Raw genomic sequence first — 25,350 nt, forward strand, 5'->3', positions numbered from 1 at the left:
GTCGGGCTTCAAGAAATTCTAAAGTTGGGACCTTCAAGAAAATGGACCTTGAAGATATTCTAAAGTTGGGACCTTTAACAAATTCTAAAGTTGGGACCTTCAACAAATTCTAAAGTTGGGACCTTCAACAAATTCTATAGTTGCGACAGCTCCAAAAATTTCTGACGAGTCTGAGATGATCAAGACTCGACGTTTGACTTTAGCACAATTTTGCCTTTGCAAACTCTTCACAGCGTTTCTGCTGCAGCCGTTTACTCCTCCTTGGTAACACTTCCAAGTTTGACATGCAATTAAAAGATTTTGTTTTCGAGTCTATATTGCCATCTGAAGATTTTGTTTTCGAGTCTATATTGCCATCTGAAGATTTTGTTTTCGAGTCTATATTGCCATCTGAAGATTTTGTTTTCGAGTCTATATTGCCATCTGAAGATGTTTTCGAGTCTATACTGCCATCTGAAGATGTTTTCGAGTCTATACTGCCATCTGAAAAGCTTTCTCCATAGTCTGTTTCACCACCACAGCATCCACAGTCCTTCCCTCCACAGTCCGTACCGCAACCTGAAGAGTCGTATCCCCAGTCCGTACCGCAATCTGAAGTGTCGTATCCCCAGTCACAGCTGAATGTCCTGTTCCTGCGACCTGACCTGCTATTCATGCAACCAAAAGATCTTGTTGCCGAGTCTGCTGACCAACCTGAGTTGGTCGTGCAATCTAAAGAGCTTGATTCCTCATCCATGTTGTCTATAAAAATGTCAATAAGAAATTCTAAAGTTGCGAGTTGAAGGCCTCAAAAATTTCTGACGAGTCTGAGATCATCAACGCTTAATGTTTACCTTTTATTGAAAAAAAAAAAAAAAAAAAAAAAAAAAAAAAAAAAAAAAAAAAAAAAAAAAAAAAAAAAAAAAAAAAAAAATTTTTTTTTTTTTTTTTTTTTTTTTTTTTTTTTTTTTTTTTTTTTTTTTTTTTTTTTTTACAATGTTCTAACTTAGAGCGAGAGCAAGTGTTGTAGTATAATGTTTACAATGTCCTAGCTAATCTTAATCTCCATATTCATCCACCTCGTCTAGCGATTCTTGGTATTCTTGCTCGTTACATTTTTCGTAATGAGAAACATATTCATTTGAATCCGTTTTAAATCCTTTGGTAGATATCATCATCACTCTTCGTAGGTTTGGCCTTTCGCTACACAATAAAATCATTTGCGCAATGGGTTCGCCAGTTTTGATGTGCGCCGATTCATTACCAACATTTCGCAAAACAACTTTAACGCTTCCTCTGTATCCAGTATCAATAACACCAGCATCCACTTTTAATTTTCGTTTGGTCACCACAGATGACTTATCTTTCAACAATCCAATTTTGAAATTGGGTAGAGAAAAAACCACAAAAGTATCAATAATTACTTGCTGACCTGGCTCAATATCGACATCCATTGGAGAATACAAATCAACACCGGGTGACAATTCATCAGACGTAGTTGGCAATACTGCTGATTCATTCAGCAAGAGGAAATCTAAATTTAAATGAGCCATGTTCTAATCTATGTGTGATTTGGAAAAGTTGTAGGAGTTTATGATTTGGAAAAACTCAGCTGCTGCTTTTAAAGAAAGGTTTTAAAAAAAAAAAAAAAAAAAAAAAAAAAAAAAAAAAAAAAAAAAAAAAAAAAAAAAAAAAAAATTTTTTTTTTTTTTTTTTTTTTTTTTTTTTTTTTTTTTTTTTTTTTTTTTTTTTTTACGTTGTCTTAACTTAGAGGGGGAGTATCTAGATTCTTCATTTAGGTCTCCAGAACAATTTTAAGGAGCTGAGATCATTGAATATTGTCTAGGCTATATAATCTACTCCATTATGCAAATTTTGATATCCTTCGAAATGGGAAGAAAAATCTTCCATATAAGGTTGTTTGCTCAATTTCTCATGATGATAGCCGAATCCAATTATACCTCGTTCTGTTTCGGTAGAAATCCTTTTTACTCTTTGTAAGATTGGTCTTTGACAAAAGAGTAAAATCATTTGCGCAATGGGCTCGCCAGTTTTGATATGCGCCGATTCATCCCCGACATTTCGCAATGCAACTTTAACGCTTCCTCTGTATGCAGTATCAATAACGCCACTATCCACTTTTAATTTTCGTTTGGTCACCACAGATCGCTTATCCTTCAATAATCCAATTTTCGAATCGAGTATGGCAAAAATTACACCAGTATCAATAATTACTTGTTCACCTGGCTCAATATCGACATCCACTGGAGAATACAAATCAACTCCGGGGGACGATTCGTCAGACGTTGTTGGCATTATAGCTGATTCAGTCAACAAGAAAAATTCCAAATCTAAATGAGCCATGTTTCAATGTATGTGTGATTGGAGTTGTGAACCCGGTAAGACTCAACGACTGCTTTTAAAAAAAAAAAAAAAAAAAAAAAAAAAAAAAAAAAAAAAAAAAAAAAAAAAAATTTTTTTTTTTTTTTTTTTTTTTTTTTTTTTTTTTTTTTTTTTTTTTTTTTTTTTTTTTTTTTTTTAAGGTTAATACGTTTGGTTAATACGTTTGCTTTGAGATTTCAGTTTCCTCATTAAGAACTCCAGAAAAATTCTGAGTATCTGATATCATCGAGTGAGTCTTATCTAGGCTAATATAATCTACTCCATTATATAAAATTTGATTGTCTTCAGCGAAATCATTGAGAACTTGATTGAGAACTGAATCGAAATATTCCATATAAGGTTGCTTGTCCGATTCGGTAATGTTGCTTGTCCGCTCAATATCGACATCCATTGGAGAATACAAATCAACTCCGGGTGACAATTCATCAGGCGGTGTTGGCATTACTGCTGCTTCTAAATCTAAATGCGCCATGTTTCAATGTATGTGTGACGGGAGTTTTGAATCGACAAAGCTCAACGACTGCTTTTAAACAAACTTATTAAAAAAAAAAAAAAAAAAAAAAAAAAAAAAAAAAAAAAAAAAAAAAAAAAAAAAAAAAAAAAAATTTTTTTTTTTTTTTTTTTTTTTTTTTTTTTTTTTTTTTTTTTTTTTTTTTTTTTTTTTTTTTTTTTTTTTTTTTTTTTTTTTTTGAAATAACAATTTGGTGAACCAAGAATCTGAAATCATGTTGATTCTATATATTATGTTATTTTTCGCCATGTATACATTCCATTGCTTAATGGCGCGCAATTTTCTTGAATATTACACGGCTCGCGCTCATCCATTTCATTGGAATTTGCATCGTTGGAATCAAGATGTCACATTCCTCGTTGATAAATTGGTTTAAACAACTCTTGTTTGGGTGCAACCATGGAAAAGAAATCCCTCCACCCTGTGAACTCGCCGAATTAATCTTTCTATTGGAAGAGGATGGAATTTATTGGGAAGACATGCTTCATCGGGGTGGGCTCACAAACTATCGTTATCAAATACAAGGTGATTTAGATCTGTTACTGGATTCACTCGAAAAGAATCCGGATGCTTTGCCAGTATTTCGTACTAGGGCCGTCACCTCGTTTTTTAATCATTTGATGTGTCTCTTGTCTCGCCCTCGCCAAAATACTGTAAAAGACGACAATTTGAATCTCAAAGCCATTCTTGAAGGTTCTTCGGGACCCTTTCACTTTGAATCTGCTGAATTTTGGGGAAATTTGGTTCAACAGTACTTATCTCGCAACCGACTTCCACAAGAGTTGCAACCCTTGCCCGCAGCCCGGGATCTGGACTTGAAACGCAACGAACGGTTGTATCAACTCACTTGCGAAACTCGTGGCGAGCGTTTGAATCCATTTTCCACGTTTATCGTTCCGTCCCACGAATATGTGAATGCCGTGCATTGGCAATCGGAAAACACGTTGGAAAGCTTTATGAAATTGCGACCCGACCACGCACTCTCCCAATCCATTCAACAATTGGTGTTGAGAGCATTGAATCAATTTTTAGATGGAAATTATCCATCCTGTTTGGACTCGAACCATTCCAAAGCGTTTGAATTTTTACAAAACGTTTCTGTGGTGCACGACTCCATTTCAGAAGTGACATTGCTCTCACCACCGCCACGGGTCATTGATGTGTTTCAACGTTTACTCTCCTATGCTCGACTGGATGACTTGTGGCAATCGTGTTCCAACGTTCCCCTCGACACGAGTTCCGTCATCGACACTTTTCACTTGTCCGAAAAGCTCCTCTTGGCTGAGAAGCAAAACAAGATTTTGCTCCAACATATACCGCAGGATTAATACGAGAGCCACGAGAGAACACTTACTAATGTGCTTGTGGAAAGGACAGAGTATATTTACAGCGTATTGGGCGGATAATTTTGTCAAAGAAGGTACACCCAAGGTATCTATATTCAAAATTCTGGGTATCTCGGCATCTCGCAAGACGTTCATTTGATACGTCAGTCCCTTGCAACCAAATACGACTCCAGGTATCATTTTTTCCAAAAAATGATAACGCTCTTGTAAAAAATGAAGCACTTCTGAATAGGGGGTGGCTTGATCAGTGGTCACGATGGCATCTGGATAGTTGTGAGGATACATGGATTTCAAATAGGCATAAGACATTGGACAATTGATGTGAAAATGCTTCTCGTATCCAGTTACATCCACAAATGATAGTTCAAGAGGTGCGTATCGTTGACCGAGCAGCACACCTACGGTATGAACGAGACCATGTACAGCCATATCTTGTTTGTTTTTTTGTAAAACAAGATGAAATTTGGCCTCCGAAATATAATCTTGGTGACGGTGTTGGGACTGTTGCTTATAACGGTTGTGGTTCAAGTATATGTCATGTACCAAATATCCAACGCCAAGAAATATACCATAGATCAAACTAAAGTCATGAAAGAGAAAGGTGTAGACGCCCAAGAATTTTGGAATTTGAATCAGTCTGGTTTCTATTACCCAGCAGTTGGAAATTTGGCGTGTATGGTTTTGCTGGGCTTGATACTCGTAATGGGATAATAAAGTATGGACCTCAGAACAATATTGCTGTTGGTGTTGGTTATTGTAACCTTTGTAGGACTGGTGTGCTTTGGATATCTAACGTACTCGACGTACAATGAAGAAACAAAAACTGCTTCAGTATTTGTGAGTGACCAAAAACTATTTGTGTACCTACAGACTGCAATGTATATTGTAGCACTTGCACTATGTGGTGGAATCTGGCAGATGGCTCCAGGCAGACGAAACTTGTGATTAACATTCACCGCTCCGAGAAGAAAATGAATAGAGTGTGAAGCTTCAACCAAGTTATGGAAAAAAAAAAAAAAAAAAAAAAAAAAAAAAAAAAAAAAAAAAAAAAAAAAAAATTTTTTTTTTTTTTTTTTTTTTTTTTTTTTTTTTTTTTTTTTTTTTTCAAATTTATTAATCGTTATGTTTATTATCCTTGTAGGAAATTACCAAATCTAAGGCTTACTGCTCGTTCGGGTGGAATCTCAAAACACCCGTGTTCTTGATTGCGATCTCCAAACATTGGTACAAAATTCAGTGTAGCTAAAAAATCTCCTTTTGAAAATTTTTCTTCCTTATTTGAATAATTAACCAAAACCACTAAAAGCCTATAGTGATAATCTGATTCTTTAAAAAGTTTAGCTAACACACTGGTTCTTACGCGCAATCTTAGGTGTGTACTTGGCTGCGCTATCACATGTTCAAAACCTGGCAAAAAAGTCAGATTTTCTTTTATGATTACATATTTGGATTGAAAAGGTTCAAGTACTATATCCTCTGAACAAAACAACCTGTGTTTAGTTACAACCAATGATTTTGTATTTACTTCCAGCATGGTTTGAGCGACTTGTTTTTCAATGAAATTAAAAATACTTGTTTAAAGCAATCATTATAAAGAAAGGAATGATGGATACGATTGAAGATTTATTTCGATTTATTTTAAGACATGACCACGTGGTTGTGTTTGGAAATTTGGGTCGATACCCCCAAAAAGTGTTTAACGCTCTGAGTTTAGACCCTCAGCTCAATGTAGCTATACAGTCTGCCTATTACGATTGCCCATCCTCTCCAGACGGCCGTATTCGCGTGATTACTCCCAATCAAGGTTTAGATACCTTTTGTGATTTAATGGTCGTCTTGGAGCCTTTACCCGATCAAATACTGGAGAAACCACCCAAAGCGTCTCGTTTGGTAGTGTTTACAAGTCATTTCAACTGTTCAAGAAATCTCGAAACGGTTTGGACTCTTGTGTCTTTCTTTCATGGTGAGTCTCCTCCACTGTTGATTAGACACACCCAAGAATTGCTAAAGCTGCAAGACAAATCCATCCAAACGCAAGACATTCAACGGGTTCAGCCCAACGCTGTCAATTCCTTAACCATTCAAGGAAAGACACAACAGACATTAGCGTCGGAATCGTACGTTTTGATTGATTTGACTCGATACACTCAACCTCTCACCATGTATTTGGCTTTTTGGGATGCATTTGATTACATGCTGCAAAATAAATCACTTGTTCAAAGGTGGTGCATTGCTTTTCCTCAGAGCAGAGGCATGATGGCGTTCGAACAGGTTTGGCAAAATTGTTTGGATTTGCTCTATTGCAAAACAATTGAGAATGGAAACGTTACCGAATTGCGAAATATCTTGGGTCTGTTACCATTCTATAAATCGGGTAGTATTGACAAGGAGTTTAACGTGCCTACCGCTTCATTTATGGGTGTGGAATATTTGGCCCTTTCAAAACCCGAGGATGTTTGCAAAGCTGCGAGCAAGCACAATCTAGAATACTGGGTAGGCAGCATTTATCGATTAAAATAAGTAAAAAGAAAACATGGTAAAAATACATGAAACTGATTCGTGTGACAGCGATGTCTCTTTGAGCGAATTCATGAGTCCTATCGTAGCGCTAGCCCCACCTACACCTCCATTGAGTACGTGCAGTCCCAAGGGTAAGCGTGGCCGCCCAAAAGGTTCGGGCAAGAAGAAACCTCCCAAGAAACCTGGGAAGCGGGGACGTCCAAAAGGCTCGGGCAAGAAAAAACCTCCCAAGATACCGGGGAAGCGAGGACGTCCGAAAGGATCAAAAAACAAGAAAAAGACGGCAAACGCAACTCATTGGAGTGTTATGCCGTATGCGGCTTCTTCCTGTGGATCGTCATCTCCAAGCTCTTCCAGAGCATCTTCACGCTCTCCTTCTCCATGCGGGAGTCGTGCCAGAAGTCAATCTGTGAGTTCGGCTGCGAGTGATCGGTCTGCAACGGGTCCAGTGGGTTCACGTTTTTTGAAATGGGGAAAAGACCATTCGGAATTGGTGTACGATTACAAGCCACATAGAATAACTTTTAAGAATGAGGATGGAAATTTTAAGCAGAAACGTCTTCCAAATAAATCGTGTCGTTATTTGTTGAGCCATTGTTCGAGAACGCATCCCACAAAAAGAGATACCAAACCACGTAAAACGCTCATTACGATAAAGAAGCGACCCACTGTACGTGGCTGGCTACCATACAGTTGATACCATTTGCAAGTTGCGTGTTTTCCAATGAATTTTCTTGTGAGCAGAGTTGTCGAGCGTCGCTGTCTTAATTAAAGCCTCACAAAAAAAAAAAAAAAAAAAAAAAAAAAAAAAAAAAAAAAAAAAAAAAAAAAAATTTTTTTTTTTTTTTTTTTTTTTTTTTTTTTTTTTTTTTTAAATAATGTTGAAAGCTTTTCATGTAAAGTAAAACAATGCAAAAAATAAACACACTGCCCATACGTGTATCCATTCAATCCATAGCAATGTAAAAACAATCAACATGAATGCAAAAGCACCATGTAAGCTCCAGTTTAAATATTGTTTTTCCTTTAGAGTTTGAAAATTGTACAATTTTCTTTTCGGCGCAGATTTTATAGTGTTTTTACGCAGAGCCGTCAAATATTCTAAAATTTTTTCAGACATAAATTCATAACGATCCGATTCATCTTCCTCTGCCAATATTGTATCCCACACCACTTCAGGCGTAATGAGGCGCATCGCTTCATTTTCCTTCTTGAAATACAAAAAATCCAACCGCTTGTTGATCTTGGTTAGCATGTCTGCCGTCAATACCGAATCATAATTATAAGGGTCGATGACATCCAATACGAGAGAAAAAATGCTGAATATGGCGAAAGCATTGCTTATACCACCCAACACTTTTCCTAACGTGGCCAATGTTCGGACAGACAGAGATACCGTTTGGTTCAATACCACTTGCGTGAGGGCAGACTTGATGGGAATGCTACTAGCCGCTTTTGCAATGAGTTTTGGCGCTTTTTTGCGCAAAATCTTTTCCACGGCATAGACGGTAATGTCTAATCCAAAATCAAATGCCACTTCTTTGGCAATGTCTTTGGCAATCTCTGATCCGTCAGCCGATGCCTCTGTAATATCTGTCACGTCCGGCACATTTGGAAATTCAACGTCTTTTGGAATGGTGGGTAATGTCTTTTTGGGAGGTGTAAAGGCTGATGATTTAATGGTTCGATACACTGTTTTACCCAAGAGAAATTCCAAAATGGTTTGTCCAGTCGGCGAATAGCAGTCGTTTCCATCAAATTCCAAACCATAGGCGGCACAATAATCTTTATTCAAGTACATGTTTCCCTTTTTCCAATCCAACCCTTCGTGTAAAGTATGTTTGGATTCTAATCCAAATGCCTTTTCGGGAAATGTGGCGAGCAGTTTTTTCAAAGGATTGACCACCATACATTGGCCGTCGATCCATTCGGAATCGACGGTCGAGGGGGATCGCCAACAACTAGGCTGGCACGCCAAGGTGAGATGATTGCTTCCGATGGGTATCCATTGGACGGGATCCGTTTTTTCACAGGGTATTCCATTGGATTTGTATGGAAAACAACTCAATATCGAACAACCCTTTTCGGTAAATGCAGTATTTTCCACCACAATGCATTTCTGAGCCAATGAGTCGGGTATATAATAATCTTGACGCGTTGCGGGACGAGTATGTATTTCAGCGTGTTGAAACAAATGAGGATATCGTTTTCGGTATTTTTTCATCATGTACACGCGAGTGTGTTCCGTTGCGTACAAAACAGCATGCTGTAATTCATATTTACTGGGTCGATGCATCTAGACATAAAACGCTTTCCAACGTGGGACCCTTGTTTTGAGCCGATAAAACGTTTTTACTCAAGAAAAACACGGGTTCACCTCTTAATGTAAATGTTGAACACTTTTCACAAGAAATGTTTAATTTTTTCAAAAATACGGTATTGGGCATTAAAAATCTTTCAAATTTTCTTTTCTGATCCCCGATTCGTTTGCAATGATGACCAAAATTGTAAAATTTCTCTCGAGTCAACCATGCCACAATCGTCTTTTGCTCTTCAAGAGTGCAACGGTTTGGTAAGGCGTAACAAGGAAATGCGCACAATAAATGGGCGTCATTGTTGATTGTGATGCTTTGCTCACTGACAACGATTCCATCCTTTGAAGAGCAGGCGCAGCGCAAACCTTTTTCAATGCGAGCGCAGTGCGGGGGCACGCTGTCTGTTTTCAATGTAACGAGTCCTTCGTCGTTTGAGTTTTTTAAAAAGGTGCTGGGAAATTCTTGCACGTACAAATCCATAATTGTACAAAATGAACACGTTGCACTTTATAAAAGAACCTTGATATTCCCAATGTCTCACAGGAAAAATTTTAAATTGATAAATGTTTGGATGGTGCAGCTTAAAAAAACTTGCCAGGTAATGAGATAACAAATACTTGTTCCAGACCAGCTGTGGTGAATGCACACAAATACCTGCAGTCATAAACGGCATTGGTATGAATTGAGTTGGTCGCAGAGATTATAACGTATCATAAAAAAAAAAAAAAAAAAAAAAAAAAAAAAAAAAAAAAAAAAAAAAAAAAAAAAAAAAAAAATTTTTTTTTTTTTTTTTTTTTTTTTTTTTTTTTTTTTTTTTTTTTTTTTTTGAAAGTTTAACTTGTAGTCTGTGTAGTGTTTGTCTCGTCGGGTGATTCACTGGCGTCTTTCACGTTTAAAGAATCCAATTTATTTCTTAATAACATGTTTTGTATGTTGTCGAGGATACGCTTCCATCCACCTCGCTTTTCAATACAATCATCATACATGTATGAAATGAATCGCTCACACCTGTCTGAAAACTTTCGAGCGCAATCAAAGGGCCCTACATCGCAACAGTATCGATTTACTAATGTCAAACGAACAATGCGCAGAAATACAAATATATGAGTAATTTGTATTGGTTGGTCTCGCTTAAGCATTGATATCGCTATCATAAGTATTTGGAAATTGATTTCTGAATCGCTCCATTCACACATGTCGGTGTTCAATGGTATGTCGGTTATCAATGGCATCAACTCAAATGCTGTGTATTCTGTCTTGATGTACTCATCAGCTATATCTTTTAGGTCTTGGTACAATTTCTCATCGGAAAATTCAAACCTGTAAAGGAATCGGTCTACAATCCGAGATGTCCATGACTTGTCAGAGTCTGGTATATAAGAACATGCCAACAACTTCCACGAAGCAGCAGGAGGCTTCTCATCCGATTCACAAGGCGTGTGCTTTAGGGCCATCATTGTTAAATTACTTTGGTTCTTTTGCAGCTGACAATCCTCTGCTGTCGTTGAACTAGTAAATCTGTGTGGTCTTGACAAACCTTATAAACATCCATCAGTAAAAAAAAAAAAAAAAAAAAAAAAAAAAAAAAAAAAAAAAAAAAAAATTTTTTTTTTTTTTTTTTTTTTTTTTTTTTTTTTTTTTTTTTTTTTTTTTTTTTTATGATTGTTGTAAAAATTTGCAACATGTTAAAACTTGTACGTTTTCTTAAAATTAAATTCTTTTGATTCAAAGTTTGGTTTGATTTTTTCCAAGGTTACTTTCCAACGTTCTGTAATTTGTGCAGGTGTCTTTCCCAACCAAATGTCTGCTTGCAAATTTTTAATTTCACGCATTAAAACATCTACAAATAATTTTCGATTCAAAGACAATTTAATCTGGTTCAGGAAGAGTTCATTTGGATCAATTTGCTTTTCATCGCTTTCCTGCGAGGTTTCAACTTGATCCGTGTGTCTATCATCAGTTTCTACTGGATCTTGATCAATTTGTTGATTGCTGCTTTCCTGCGAGCTTTCAACTTGATCCTTGTGTCGATCATCAGTTTCTACGGGTTCTCGATCAATTTGTTGATTGCTGCTATCCTGTGAGATTTCAATTTGATCCACATGTCGATCACAAGCTTCTAAGGGATCTTGATCAACAAATTGGTTATCGCTATCCCGCGAGGTTTCCTCTCGATCCTCATTCCAATCATCATTTTTTAGAGGATCTTGATCAATAGATTGGTCGTTACTTTCCTTGAAAATTTCGACGTGCTCCATATTTCGATCGTCACATTCTATCGTGTCCTTATCGAGAGGTTGGTCGTCACTTTTCTGGACAACTTCCACTTGATCTGAAATGATTTCACTGATATTCATTTTCAATTTACCACACCAAAAGCACGTCGGCAAAAAGTTTTTCAAAAGACAAATTGGACGATGAACTCCAAGCAACAGGCAAATCATCGGTAGGAAACACTTTGCAGTTGACCAAGAATATATCTTTGAAGATGTATTGAAAGCTCTGTTGAACAGAATTTCAGATACTTCACACGCAAACGCTAATGGTGAGAGGATAGGTAAAGCGACAGCAGACAATGTGTATCGAGCCAAACTTTTTTCGTAAGACCCATCGGCGAAATATCCAAAGAATCTGACAACTTTATTGCATTTACATTTATATGCATCAACAATCAGAGGCGTATTCATATCAAATGTTTCAAACATTGGAAATGCATCATTATCCAAATTGAAAAAATTGGTTCCCTCCATGGATTCAAGAGCAAGAGAATATTCACAGTTGTTCAGCAGGTTGTAATGATGGTACCAGCGAGTCATCACAGAATATAAAGAAGCTTTAAAAAAAAAAAAAAAAAAAAAAAAAAAAAAAAAAAAAAAAAAAAAAAAAAAAAAAAAAAAAATTTTTTTTTTTTTTTTTTTTTTTTTTTTTTTTTTTTTTTTTTTTTTTTTTTTTTTTTTTTTTTTTTTTTTGATGGACCATCTTGTTCAATTGTTCAATCATTCAAAGTATATCGTGTTGGGTGTCTAAGTTTTTTTATGTTGTGTTTAATCTGTAATCCTTAACCCCATCGTCTTGTGCACCTGCGACATGTTCCTTGACGATGTATCGTCACGTAGCAAGTATTGGGAGTGTCACAGACCCAAGTAGCTATTCCTGTACTGCAATTCTCGCAAATGATAACAGAACACATACTAATCTTTCTTTATATCTTCTCGTTACCTGGCTTCAATGATTTGAATCGTGATAAGAAAGAAGATTATCAGTATGAAGCATGACACGTTTCTGTGTTTAAAAAATGCTTACCGGGGTCACATTAATAAAACCAAACTGAACCAAGTCGCCTTGCAGGAAACTGATCCATTTTTACATCGGACGATGCGACTGGTTACGGAAGAGGAATCTTTTGTGGTTCCTTGGGACGTTTCGGAATTTACTTTTAAATTTCGTAAAGCCACTCCCCAAGAACGATTGCATCAGGTCGTCTCGACGTATTTATTGCGCTTGGTAATGATTGTGAAAGAAGAAATGTACATTCGTACGTTTACCAAGCCCGAGTCCCAAATGGCCATCATGGCTTGGAAAAATATTTTAAAAGAAAACATTTTTATAGTTTTAACCTTGTTGTACAATGTTAAATGGAATTCAGATTTACTGCTCAACAAATTTGAAACGTTGATTATGGATTTACTGGAGGGCAAAGCATCGGCCCTGCGAGAGTTTTTAAATAATCAGTGTCACATCCCAGCACCCATAACGCCTGCTGAACAACTCTTTCCAAAACTCAATTTTCTCACCATTGGTCAGTTTGGATCGTCATTTTGGCGATTGTTGCACTGGATGGCAGAAGCTATGGACGGTAGACCCAATGATTCAGAAGACGTCCTATTGGCCAAAAACATGTGGCGTGAGCAGATTGCAGAATCCATGTATCGAATGTTGCGGTGTGGAATATGTATGGCGCATTTGAAGCATATCGTCCAAGAATTGAAACCGCAATTGATGGACGAGAAGACTGAACAACGTAAACTGTGGTACAACATACACAACAAAGTAACGGAGAGCAAACTCGATCGCTATCGAACCAATGAAAATGCAAATTATTCAGAATCGGAATTTAATGAAGATGTATCATTTATGCGCCAGGCTCTATTCCCATAATAACTGCTCTTTGGAGGTTTGGCTGTTCGTATCTTGTTAATCTGCATCTGATCATAAATGTGTGGTGTAACTGCTTTTCGTCCGTCGGGAGCCACTAGAGCATCGACACTTCCTAATACTTCGGGATTTAAAATATTCCACCATATAATGGATAAACCATATCCTATGGAATCCTTGAAAGCATAGTTTGATAACAACATTTGATTTTTAAATGATATCTTTTCCAATACACTGTCATAAATGAGTCCTCCATAGGTGCCATAATAATATTTAGGGTCCACCATTACAAAATTTGGTTTTCGATTTACGGCACCAGGAAGTGCAGCGTCTCGTATCAAATTCAAACATTGAAATTTTTCCATCAATTCCTGCAGCGAATGGTATGGTACATGAACATAGGCCATGTCTACAAGATTTGGGAAAATTAAAGCTCAACAGCTTAAATACAGAATTAAAAAAAAAAAAAAAAAAAAAAAAAAAAAAAAAAAAAAAAAAATTTTTTTTTTTTTTTTTTTTTTTTTTTTTTTTTTTTTTTTTTTTTTTTTTTTTAATAATGATTTTGTTGTCTCTGTTGCATCCATACATGGTTTTCTGGAACAATAGTCATGGGACGTGCAAACACAAATCTATTTTGTTTGAAATAATTCTTCAGCTTCATTATTTCTTGATCCCAAAATTGTTGAACTGCCATTGTACGAGCTTCTGTTGACGTGCATGGAAAGTCATATAGCTTATTGTGTTTATGACGGCAAGTGAAAATCCGTTCTGGTTTACTTTTAATGCGTGTTACGTTTGGTAAACCACACACTTTCTTGAAAAACATTTTTTGCCTCTCTGACCTGACTCCCACGTTCTGTTTGTTTGCAAACAATACATCTATTAAGACATGATTCAAAACTAATCTCCAATTCCAAACATGCATTTTATAAATTATCGGTTTGACTTCATCTGCTACATTTGTGCATTGATGATGAAATCGCTCCTTGCATCTTGAATATCCCTTGTTACGTATTAAATCTGTCATCGAAACCATAAAATTATTTGGCAAAATCATTTGGAGAATATATACTTGATCGGGATCAAATGTCTTTGCAATGGATATTTCAAGAGGTAATCTTTTGCCATGGCCATACTGTATCCAAGCAAATTCGGCACACAGGTCAATAGGCTTATGGTTGATCATAGTCTATAAATAATATACAGTAGGCAGCAGTATAGACAATATTCACAAGTTGTGAGAGCCTCAGAAATTCTGATGATCGAGATTCGAAGCCTAGCTTAAATAAGTAACGTTAAAAAAAAAAAAAAAAAAAAAAAAAAAAAAAAAAAAAAAAAAAAAAAAAAAAAAAAAAAAAAAAAAAAAAATTTTTTTTTTTTTTTTTTTTTTTTTTTTTTTTTTTTTTTTTTTTTTTTTTTTTAATCAAGAACATGACTAAACATAGTTGGGTACACGCGTACGTCCCGTCATCACAAAATGAACGTATATATGAGTTGATTGTAGTGAGAGACAATGACAATACACTTTATTACTTTGCAAATTCTATAGCTTGGTGCTTGGGACATGGCATCCCCCATGAAGCTATACAGCAGTTGGTGAGTCGGGACCATATGTATTCTCTCGATTGGATATCTGGTATTTTTTTAAAGCTGGATGGCGTACAGGAATTGATAAGTAAATCCAATGCATCTTCATTTTCAAAAGATTTTAATTCCTATCATCGTCTTTGTCAAATCCAGCGCGGTGGTCTTTATCCTAACTAGACTCATAACCAGAGTCACAGCGGGGTCGACGTATTATTGGTCTGGGAAAATACCTTAAGCAACTTGAATCGAGGCTGCTGAATCGAGTGTTGCACAACGGACAAAATCTGTAGTGTACCAGACAACGTTTATGAAATTCGTGTTCACAATCCAATAACCACACCTCACTTCTTGGCCATAAAGCATCTCCACATACAAGACATACCATTATTGTGGTTTTTCAATGTACAACACGAGTTGTGAGTCTTGAAATATTTTAAAATAATCGTCTTTAATGGCGATTTTATACTTTTCCGCAAGTCGCAAGGTATTTTTAATGTAATGTTGTATCAATCTCTCGTGTTTTGGTATAATAGCTACCGTAACACTTTGATTACGAAAAAGTTCTTGTCCCGTGAGCAGTCTCAGAAAGGCATCGTGAGCACATTTTGATTTTGTTACATCCAAGTGAATATCCTTCTTGACGGGTACTTGATTTACTCTTCCATCCATATATGGTAATGGAGTGACCAAAGCACGATTCGTGAGTGTCTTGGAGTTTTTGATGCAAATATTGCTGTATAGAGACCCCACATGCAATTGCTCTACTCGAGAAAAATTTTCTGGAAACCACATTATCAGATGACTCGTTAAAATAATCACATGTTTCACATTTGGAGGCTTTTGAACAAATTTTCCAAAATAGGGTTCCACTACAAACAAGAAATCTAAATCGGGAACGGGTTCTTGGACGTTATAATTGCACACTTTGTCCCAAGGAGTGAGTACACCAATCGTGTCTGAAGCTGTAAACGCCAAATCCAAAAAGTAATTCAACATCAATGGATGTCTTCCCAAATTTCCAAAAATGATTGTTATGTCTTTGTCACGACACGATTGAAACAAATTCATAGCCTTATCCATTTGAGAGAGAGTCATTTTAGATTGAGCCTCTCCCCGCTTTCGATCCCTAGCTTCTTGCAGATGATCTAGAGTACATTCTGGTTCAATCTTTTCATAATGATAATAGCTGGTTGTGTTTGGACTGAATTTCACAGACAACTTGCTTGCAGACATCTTGATTGAATAAGCTATGACAATTTGTGAACAGGTTCAATTTAAATACAAGTCATAAAAAAAAAAAAAAAAAAAAAAAAAAAAATTTTTTTTTTTTTTTTTTTTTTTTTTTTTTTTTTTTTTTTTTTTTTTTCAATTTTCCATTTCTACGACTTCGTGATTTTCATATTCTTCCTCAATCTCGCTTTCATCATCGGCTTTGCTTTCATCCTCACTGTTGGGCTCGGGTTTGCTAAGCTTCAAATACTTTTTCAAATACTCTTCCAGCTGCTCCTTTGACATTAATGCCTTGTACACTTTTACGCAACTATTTAGAACCTTTTCTGGTAAATATGGCTCGATACGAGTATCTGGAATATCTATTTCAACAGTATCTTTGATGAGCTTGTACATTACTTGATGTACAAATTTGCCAATTTCAGGTATCGCTTTCATTTTCTTGACTAGCTCTTCACTAACTTTTCGTATGGCTGTTGCGTGCTGATGTATCAAATCATCATCGGGTTCTCGGTCATACATACTTTTTGAACCATCAAAACTATATTTCAAGTTGTGTAGGTATTTTTTAATGTCAAAAACAGGTTTGGATTTCCTTGAAACCTTGTGTAATCCATAACCATCTATCGCCAGCAATCCACTTACAAAATTTGAATAATTGTTTTTGCAGAGACTTTGCAATACCTTTATGAGTTTGTCGTTTCTCACAAGGTCTTGAGCAAACACATATGACCACTCATCTCTTTGGCGTGAGTGTACATGATCAAGAATGCCCTTCGCTATGCTGTGATGAACGGGTGTATGGGTCTCAAACAAGTTACTTAGCTCCTGACGAGTTACCCCCCATTCATTCATCAAGTTGATGAGCAGCTTGTACTTGAGTGTTTGTAAGGATGCCAGCTCACATATACATGGGTCAAAAGTCCTTATTAGGCAGTCGTTAAACTGCTCACGGAGGTAGTCGGTGTTTACGGAGAAGACTTCCTCGGAACAATATTTATGAGTCATGTCTATTCACTTTATTCAAGTAGATCAAGCGAGGATCGCGTATTTAAATAACAACGTTAAAAAATTTTGTTTTGTGTGTATACTCTAAAAGGAGTCTGGAGTGTGGCAAACAAGTCAATAGTCTAGATGATGTCCTATGAGTTTGAGCTTAAACATACAACTTGGAAAAAAAAAAAAAAAAAAAAAAAAAAAAAAAAAAAAAAAAAAAAAAAAAAAAATTTTTTTTTTTTTTTTTTTTTTTTTTTTTTTTTTTTTTTTTTTTTTTTTTTTTTTTTTACGTCTCCGTTTCATCCTCGTCTGGAGTAAACACAATCTCTGCTAGCATTTGTAAACTTTGCTCAATTTTCGAATCAGACATCATAAACAATTTTAACGTTTCCATGGTCCATGGAAGAGGATATTGTGAATCAAAATCCGAAGCTGATTTCATCAGAGTCTTGACAACAGTTGACAATTTTCTAGCTTTCGCAAACGTACCTTTCCTTGGTTGGCAGGTATTTTTATCGAAATTGCTCACGATATGTGCCAAGGCAATAGTAAACGCCATTTGATCCGCTGGTGATTCAAACAAGGTGGCTGGAAAAAGTTGACTGCTTGCCATTTCTTTCATATCGGGTATTGCTTGAAGTTTTTCTTTGAAAAATGCCTCCAATTGACCATATTTTAGAAAATTTTCAGAGAGGCACTCTATACCGTCGCCCCTCTGGATACTCTTGACCAAATAGTAAAATTCCATATTACGATGGGTGTTTCGCCTGAATGAAAAATATTTTGTTATGATGGCGCGATATTGGCTTACAAATGGACACTCTTGAAACTCCTTCCAAAAGTATTTTCCATTGCATATTCTTACGATTAAATCGAGAGCCCAATTGGCCACTACACCAATGTCTGTGCAACATGCATAACAACCAGCCAAGACGTGAAATATGTCGAAAGGAATACTGTATTTTCCAAAAGTCTTGCGAATCTGCTGCGAATACTGCAGTTGTTTCCAGAGTTGATTCGCCAAGTTTGTGTCAGCGTCAAATGGAGGCAAAGGTGTCCAATCCGCGCAACATTCTTTAACGTAGGGAACCAATTTTTCAAAATAAAATTTGAAATGGTTATTTTCAAATTCTTTTGAATTTAACACGGTGTGCATGTTTTGCAGTAAATGGTTCAAAGCTGTTTGCTCAGTTGTTTTCAAATCTTGTTGGTTCGCTGCCAACACACTCATGTAATCTGAAATGAAATTTTGCATTTCTGGCGTGGGTCCTTCCATCGGAGTGGTCATGTTTGTAAAAGGAGCATTCAACGCTTTTAAAATGTCGACCGACGTTTTCAAGCGTCGAAGGGATTGACCTTCAATTCGCTTGTCATGGATACCCTCCAGCTTTGAAATGTAAATGGATACAGGTATATTTACGTCACCTGTCCATTCCGCATAGAGTTGAGCCATTCGGCACCCTTCCAGCAACGAGTTTTGGGAGAGGTCATTGATCCATTTGTACACGTCTGGAATAACTCTGTTGTGGCAGATGCTGCACACGAGGGACGGCTGTGGCGTCGGATCCACCTGTACTTTCTCGTGACATAAATACGATTGAATTTCTTCAAGAAATGTCATGTCTTGTTTTTTCAAATGTCGATTTTGTGGTTTGGCAAAGGCTACACTTTCCTCGCAGCATGGCTCGAGCATTTTTTGCAATGACTCTGGCAATCGTTTCGGTCGGTGTGCATTTTTTGCATTTGGGGCAATACATGCGTTGCTGCTCCATCATTCCTTGTCTCTTTGTTTGGAAAACAAGCATGGAGTACCGTCATGTGATTATGCATTTATACGAACACGACCATCTTTCAGAGAGAGAAATTGCTCGTCAATTGGGATTGTCCCCCTCTACCGTGCATTACTGGATACAACGCAGAGGTCAAAAAGCCGACACCAAGCCAGGTCGTCCACGCGTCACAAATCCACAACAAGATCAAACGTTGTACGACACTTCTACCAGAGAGCCGTTTTTGTCGGCCGTAGACTTGCAGAAAGCGATCGTGCCCTCGTGTAGCGCAGATACGGTTCGCAATCGCTTAAAAGAGAAGGGATTAAAATGTCGCATTCCAGCCCGAAAACCCTTTTTGACCCCTCACCATCGTCAAATGCGATTCGTCTATGCTTTGCGTCACATCAATTGGACTATGGATCTGTGGGAGAGGGTTGTTTTCTCGGACGAAAAGATTTTTAGATCCACGAGCCGCGGAGCCTTGCGAGTGTACAGACCCAAGCACGGAAGTGATCGTTACGATGATAAATATCTGGTACATTCTTCCAATCCAGCGATGGTGGGTACCCCGCGGTTTACCATTTGTGTGTGGATGGCCTTTGGGAAACATCTCAGACGCTTGCTCAGGGTGGAGCAAAGGACGTTGAACGCCCAGTATTACACGACGCAGATTCTACCCTCCATCGAGGATGACGTGTGCGAAAATGATTTCATTTTTATGCAAGATTTGTCGTCCATTCACACCAGTAGGATGACTATACAATGGTTGAGGGATCGCAACATTATAGTGATGGACGATTGGCCTCCCAAGGGACCCGACATGAATCCGGTGGAAAATGTGTGGGGTGAATTGGTCAGGCGCATCGAGAAGAAGAAGACGGGTGTCAGAAATCGGGATGAGCTCTGGGACGACATTCTGCAAGCGTTTCACGAGTTGCCTGACGAATACTTTGATCGTTTAATCGCTTCCATGCCCAAGCGAGTGGCTCTTGTCGCCACCAAGCACGGTGGTTGGACTAAATATTGAAAAGGTGTCAATGTGATAGTCAAAGAGCTCGTTGTATTTATCATCTAAATATTTCCATTTACAAGGATTCTGATTTTTACAAAACAAACACATTTTTTTATGATGTGGCCATTCCAACACCTTCATAGAGTACAAATCATTGTCTTCGTCATATTTGATTTGCTCCACCTCTGGAATGTGAAAACGTAAAATGTTGACAGCAGCCTGGCCTTTAAGAATAAAAGTATCACTGTCGTAAAAGTCGAGAATTCGTATATATTGTTCGGTAGTAATAGATAGAAGTGCGTGGGCTCCCTCTGCAATTTCTTTTACAAATCGTCGATAGTACATTATGAAAAGAATCTAAGCAGCGTTCAACTTGACTTTTAAATACTCAACAACGTAACCAATGTTTGAGCTTGAACCAATAGTGTCTCAGGTTGAGACCTTCAAGAAATTTTAAAGATGAGACGTTCAACAAATTTTAAAGTTGCGACGAGTTGAGGGCTTCAAGAAAGTTGAGGGCTTCAAGAAATTTTGACGAGTCTGAAATTATCAAGACTCGACGCCCGACTTTAAAATACAACGTCAAAAAAAAAAAAAAAAAAAAAAAAAAAAAAAAAAAAAAAAAAAAAAAAAAAAAAAAAAATTTTTTTTTTTTTTTTTTTTTTTTTTTTTTTTTTTTTTTTTTTTTTTTTTTTTTTTTTTTTAACGAAGCTATTTACGTTTGAACTTGAGTAAGTATTATCTAACGTTGTGAGCTCCAAGAAATTCTAAAGTTGGGAGCTCCATGAAATTCTAAAGTTGGGAGCTCCATGAAATTCTAAAGTTGGGAGCTCCATGAAATTCTAAAGTTGGGAGCTCCATGAAATTCTAAAGTTGGGAGCTCCATGAAATTCTAAAGTTGGGAGCTCCATGAAATTCTAAAGTTGGGAGCTCCATGAAATTCTAAAGTTGCGAGCTCCATGAAATTCTAAAGTTGGGAGCTCCGAGAAATTCTAAACTTGCAAGTTGGAGGGCTTCAAGAAATTCTGACGAGTCTGAGATCATAAGCCTAAACATCTAGCTTTAAAAAAAAAAAAAAAAAAAAAAAAAAAAAAAAAAAAAAAAAAAAAAAAAAAAAAAAAAAAAAAATTTTTTTTTTTTTTTTTTTTTTTTTTTTTTTTTTTTTTTTTTTTTTTTTTAACGAAGCTATTGACGTTTGAACTTGAGTAAGTATTATCTAACGTTGTGAGCTCCATGAAATTCTAAAGTTGGGAGCTCCATGAAATTCTAAAGTTGGGAGCTCCATGAAATTCTAAAGTTGGGAGCTCCATGAAATTCTAAAGTTGGGAGCTCCATGAAATTCTAGAGTTGCGAGCTCCATGAAATTCTAGAGTTGCGAGCTCCATGAAATTCTAGAGTTGCGAGCTCCATGAAATTCTCAAGATACTTACTCAAGTTCAAACGTCAATAGCTTCGTTAAAAAAAAAAAAAAAAAAAAAAAAAAAAAAAAAAAAAAAAAAAAAAAATTTTTTTTTTTTTTTTTTTTTTTTTTTTTTTTTTTTTTTTTTTTTTTTTTTTTTTTTTTTAACGCGGCTATTGACGTTTGAACTTGAGTAAGTATTATCTAACGTTGTGAGTTCCAAGAAATTCTAAAGCTGTGAGTTCCAAGAAATTCTAAAGTTGTGAGTTCCGAGAAATTCTAAAGTTGGGAGCTCCATGAAATTCTAGAGTTGTGAGCTTCATGAAATTCTAGAGTTGCGAGCTCCATGAAATTCTAGAGTTGCGAGCTCCATGAAATTCTAGAGTTGCGAGCTCCATGAAATTCTAGAGTTGCGAGCTCCATGAAATTCTAGAGTTGTGAGCTCCATGAAATTCTAAAGTTGAGAGCTCCGAGAAATTCTAAAGTTGCGAGCTCCGAGAAATTCTAAAGTTGCGAGGCCCCAGAAATTCTAAACTTGCAAATTGGGGGGCCTCAAGAAATTCTGATGAGTCTGAGATCATAAGACTAAACGTCTAGCTTTAAAAAAAAAAAAAAAAAAAAAAAAAAAAAAATTTTTTTTTTTTTTTTTTTTTTTTTTTTTTTTTTTTTTTTTTTTTTTTTTTTTTTTTTTTTTACGAAACTATTGACGAAAACGAAGCTGTTGACGTTTGAACTTGAGTAATTATTATCTAACGTTGTGAGTTCCAAGAAATTCTAAAGCTGTGAGTCCCAAGAAATTCTAAAGTTGTGAGTTCCGAGAAATTCTAAAGTTGCGAGTTGGTGGGCTTCAAGAAATTCTAAAGTTGCGAGCTCCGAGAAATTTTAAAGTTGCGAGTTGGAGGACTTCTAGAAATTCTGTTTATTAATTTCGTTGTCTGCTATTTTTTGGTCGTCTGAGTTTCGATTTCAATTTTGTACAGGATCTCGTCCGTATCAACTTTCCAACTTTCTGCAACACTGGTGGGATGTATTTTTGTAAGATCAACCAAACCACGGGTTCCTTTTCATTAATATATACTCGATCGGATCCATTATTGATAAGACGAAAGTTGAGGTGTCCACAAGAACCGGGAGAGATCACATCATCATCTACTCTCACATTCTGAATCAATGAATACAACCATCCATATGTACCTGGTGGTATTTTGATCTCGACATGAGTTGATACTTTTACGTCATCCCCTGGTTCAATATAAAAATTGCAAATTGGAAAAAATTGCACAGCAAAATTTTTGTAAGTCTTTGGTTCCATTCCAACGAACGGTTCTTTCAGTCTGTATCGGAACAATCGTTGAGTGGAAGCATCCATGTTTTGAAAATCAGATGATGAGGTTGGACAATAGTTTTCAACAAGACAAGCACACTGCTTGAATAGCAAATCTCGTCGGCTCTTTTAAACACAAACCTCAAAAAAAAAAAAAAAAAAAAAAAAAAAAAAAAAAAAAAAAAAAAAAAAAAAAAAAAAAAAAAAAAAAAAAAATTTTTTTTTTTTTTTTTTTTTTTTTTTTTTTTTTTTTTTTTTTTTTTTTTCATCTATGTGTTCATAGGTTCTCCAAATAGGTTTACAAGAGCTTCAGAAAAGTCTGATGAACTGAAATCATCTAAATTTCTCAGTCTTTTGTTTTCTTTAATCCGTTGATCCTTCCTATACTTGAGGTCTGCCATGGCTCCTTCAATTCGGCGCAGACTCTCGTCTGTCAAAGCATATGATTCTGTAAATTGTTTAAAATCGTCTCTTATCATACGATTGATGACGTTGTCTTCCTCACTCAATGTTACAATTTTTTCAATATCAAGTTGGATATTTGAAACAATGCCTTTGAATATTTTTCGTTTAGGAGGTATACAATCTTGGTAAAAACCAATTTCATCATATTCATCTGGATGTTTCTGCATGTTGATTTTATTAATCTCGGATTGATGTTCGAGAGTTACAAGTGGCGCTACAATATTTAAAAGGTTGTAATTTAAAAGGTAACCGGATGGGTCATAGATGAACCGTTTACGCAATGCATTCATCGATGGAAATAGGGACTCGTCTTCGTGAAGCAAATGTTTCACATTCTCAATGCAGCATTCGATTTTTGAAACGCATTCTTTGAATTCAGTTTTTGCATTGCTCAGTTGTTCCTTGTAAAATTCAATTTGTTTTTGCGTAGACATATTAAATGTTATTCTCCTGTAGTCAATTGTTTCCAACAAATCTCTCGATATTTTTTTGCGGCGCACGGGACAAGTCTGATGGAATTTCAACCATAGATCTAGACATGGCCTGTGAAGCGAGTACTCGCATGGAGAAGTACAACAAATTGAACATTCATCCTCTATCATCATTTTTTTGAATGATATGCGAAAAAAAATGTTGGTTCCAAGAAATTCTGATGAGCAAAGTTCATCGAGACTCAACGTTACAGACGTTTGAGCTTGAACCAATATTGTCTAATGTTAAGACCTTCAAGAAATTCTAGAGTTGCGACAGCTCCAAAAAATTCTAGAGTTGCAACAGCTCCAAAAAACTCTAGAGTTGCGAGTTCAAAAAATTCTAGAGTTCCTACAGCTCCAAAAAATTCTGATGGGCTGAGATCCTCAAGACTCGTCGCGTGGCTTTAACATACAATGTAAAAAAAAAAAAAAAAAAAAAAAAAAAAAAAAAAAAAAAAAAAAAAAAAAAAAAAAAAAATTTTTTTTTTTTTTTTTTTTTTTTTTTTTTTTTTTTTTTTTTTTTTTTTTTTTTTTTTTTTTTTTTGACGTTGTACGTACGATGCTAGAGACGAGACCTTGACCTGATACAGTCTAAGGTTGAGAGCTTCAAGAAATTCTAAAGTTGAGACCCACAAATTCTAAAGTTGAGACCCACAAATTCTAAAGTTGCGAGTTCCAAGAAATTCTAAAGTTGCGAGTTCCAAGAAATTCTAAAGTTGCGAGCTGGAGGGCTTCCAGAATTTCTGACGAGTCTGAGATCATCAAGACTCATCGAGCTCATCATCGAGATTAACATTTTTTTGAAAAACAATATTCACGAGTCAACCATTTCATTTTTTGTGAATGAAGACGCTCGGGCGCGTCGTGTAATCTATATTGCTTTTGAAAATTCGAGCGTCTTCCTGCACCAATTCCACCACTTTTGGAATAGATACCGAACCTTCTACTTTTGATCGATCCCCGTGTTCAAAAAACTTTTCTTCAAAACAGGATGCTATTCCGTTGGCTCTCAACCCATTGTTGAGTTCCATCGTGCCTAAGCGCATCCCTCCCAGGCGTGAACGACCTTTCACTGACTGATTTGAAATTTTGTCTTGGGTGCATTTGACTGGCGCATACAAATGTTCTGAACTCCAGTAAGCAATCGGAAAATAAAACGTTTTTCCATAAAACAGTTTTGCATGAGGTAACATTTTCCCATCGCTGTTTCGCACCACCCTAGCGTCTCTGCCTTGCCCCCTCACGATGCCCTCTTTGATTTGACCGGGTGTCATTCGAAAGAAACCATAGACGTTCACCAGTAAATCGGGTGTGATTCGCTCGTCCAGCAAAGGAAATTGTTTTTGAACGCGCATGACTCCTTTTTGGCCATGGAAACTGCACAATTTATCGCCCGTACTACTTTGATGCTCTTGTTCCACACACACGCTTAACGTGTTGCTCGTCAAGTGATGCTTGATGACTCGAAAGGGTTTTTTATGAAAATGCACGTTGATGACTCGGTCATTCACTCGCACCAGTTTGACGTGAATGGAAAAAGATTCCAAGTGGAGGGGACCCTCGTGCACCAGTGAGCCCAACAGCGTCGAATCGACGGCATCGCCCTGGACCGGTCGAAAGATGACCCTTGCATCCGTTTCCAATTTCACACGAATCGTAAAAAATCGACAACAATCAAAAGCATTCACATCCTCTCGACGTACGATGCAATCTTCTTGCGTGCATCCCAGAAAACTCATGTAGGATACCATCATGTGAGGGACTCGACACACGAAATGAGGCGACACCCCATCCTCCAGGGGTTCCATCACGTTTTGGTGGTACGGCGTCAATTGTTTGGCGTACACGGTCAACGTATCCATG

At 36.6% G+C, this 25,350-nt stretch overlaps 2 protein-coding genes across 2 annotated transcripts; both read right to left on the reverse strand.

Moving 5' to 3' along the window:
• Positions 1-1,037: 1,037 nt before the first annotated feature.
• LOC147807427 (uncharacterized) lies at positions 1,038-1,532 on the reverse strand. Its single transcript, XM_087166541.1, has one exon. The coding sequence runs from the start codon at positions 1,530-1,532 to the stop codon at positions 1,038-1,040; it is 495 nt and encodes a 164-aa protein (XP_087022667.1).
• Positions 1,533-1,821: 289 nt separating this feature from the next.
• LOC147807428 (uncharacterized) lies at positions 1,822-2,343 on the reverse strand. The gene has a single exon (XM_087166542.1). It carries the CDS (start codon positions 2,341-2,343, stop codon positions 1,822-1,824), a length of 522 nt encoding a protein of 173 aa, XP_087022668.1.
• Positions 2,344-25,350: the final 23,007 nt, after the last annotated feature.

Source organism: Parasteatoda tepidariorum, chromosome 6 (genome assembly GCF_982258835.1).
Source record: "Parasteatoda tepidariorum strain Cologne lab strain chromosome 6, Ptep-v5.0, whole genome shotgun sequence".
Taxonomy (NCBI): Eukaryota; Metazoa; Arthropoda; class Arachnida; order Araneae; family Theridiidae; genus Parasteatoda; species Parasteatoda tepidariorum.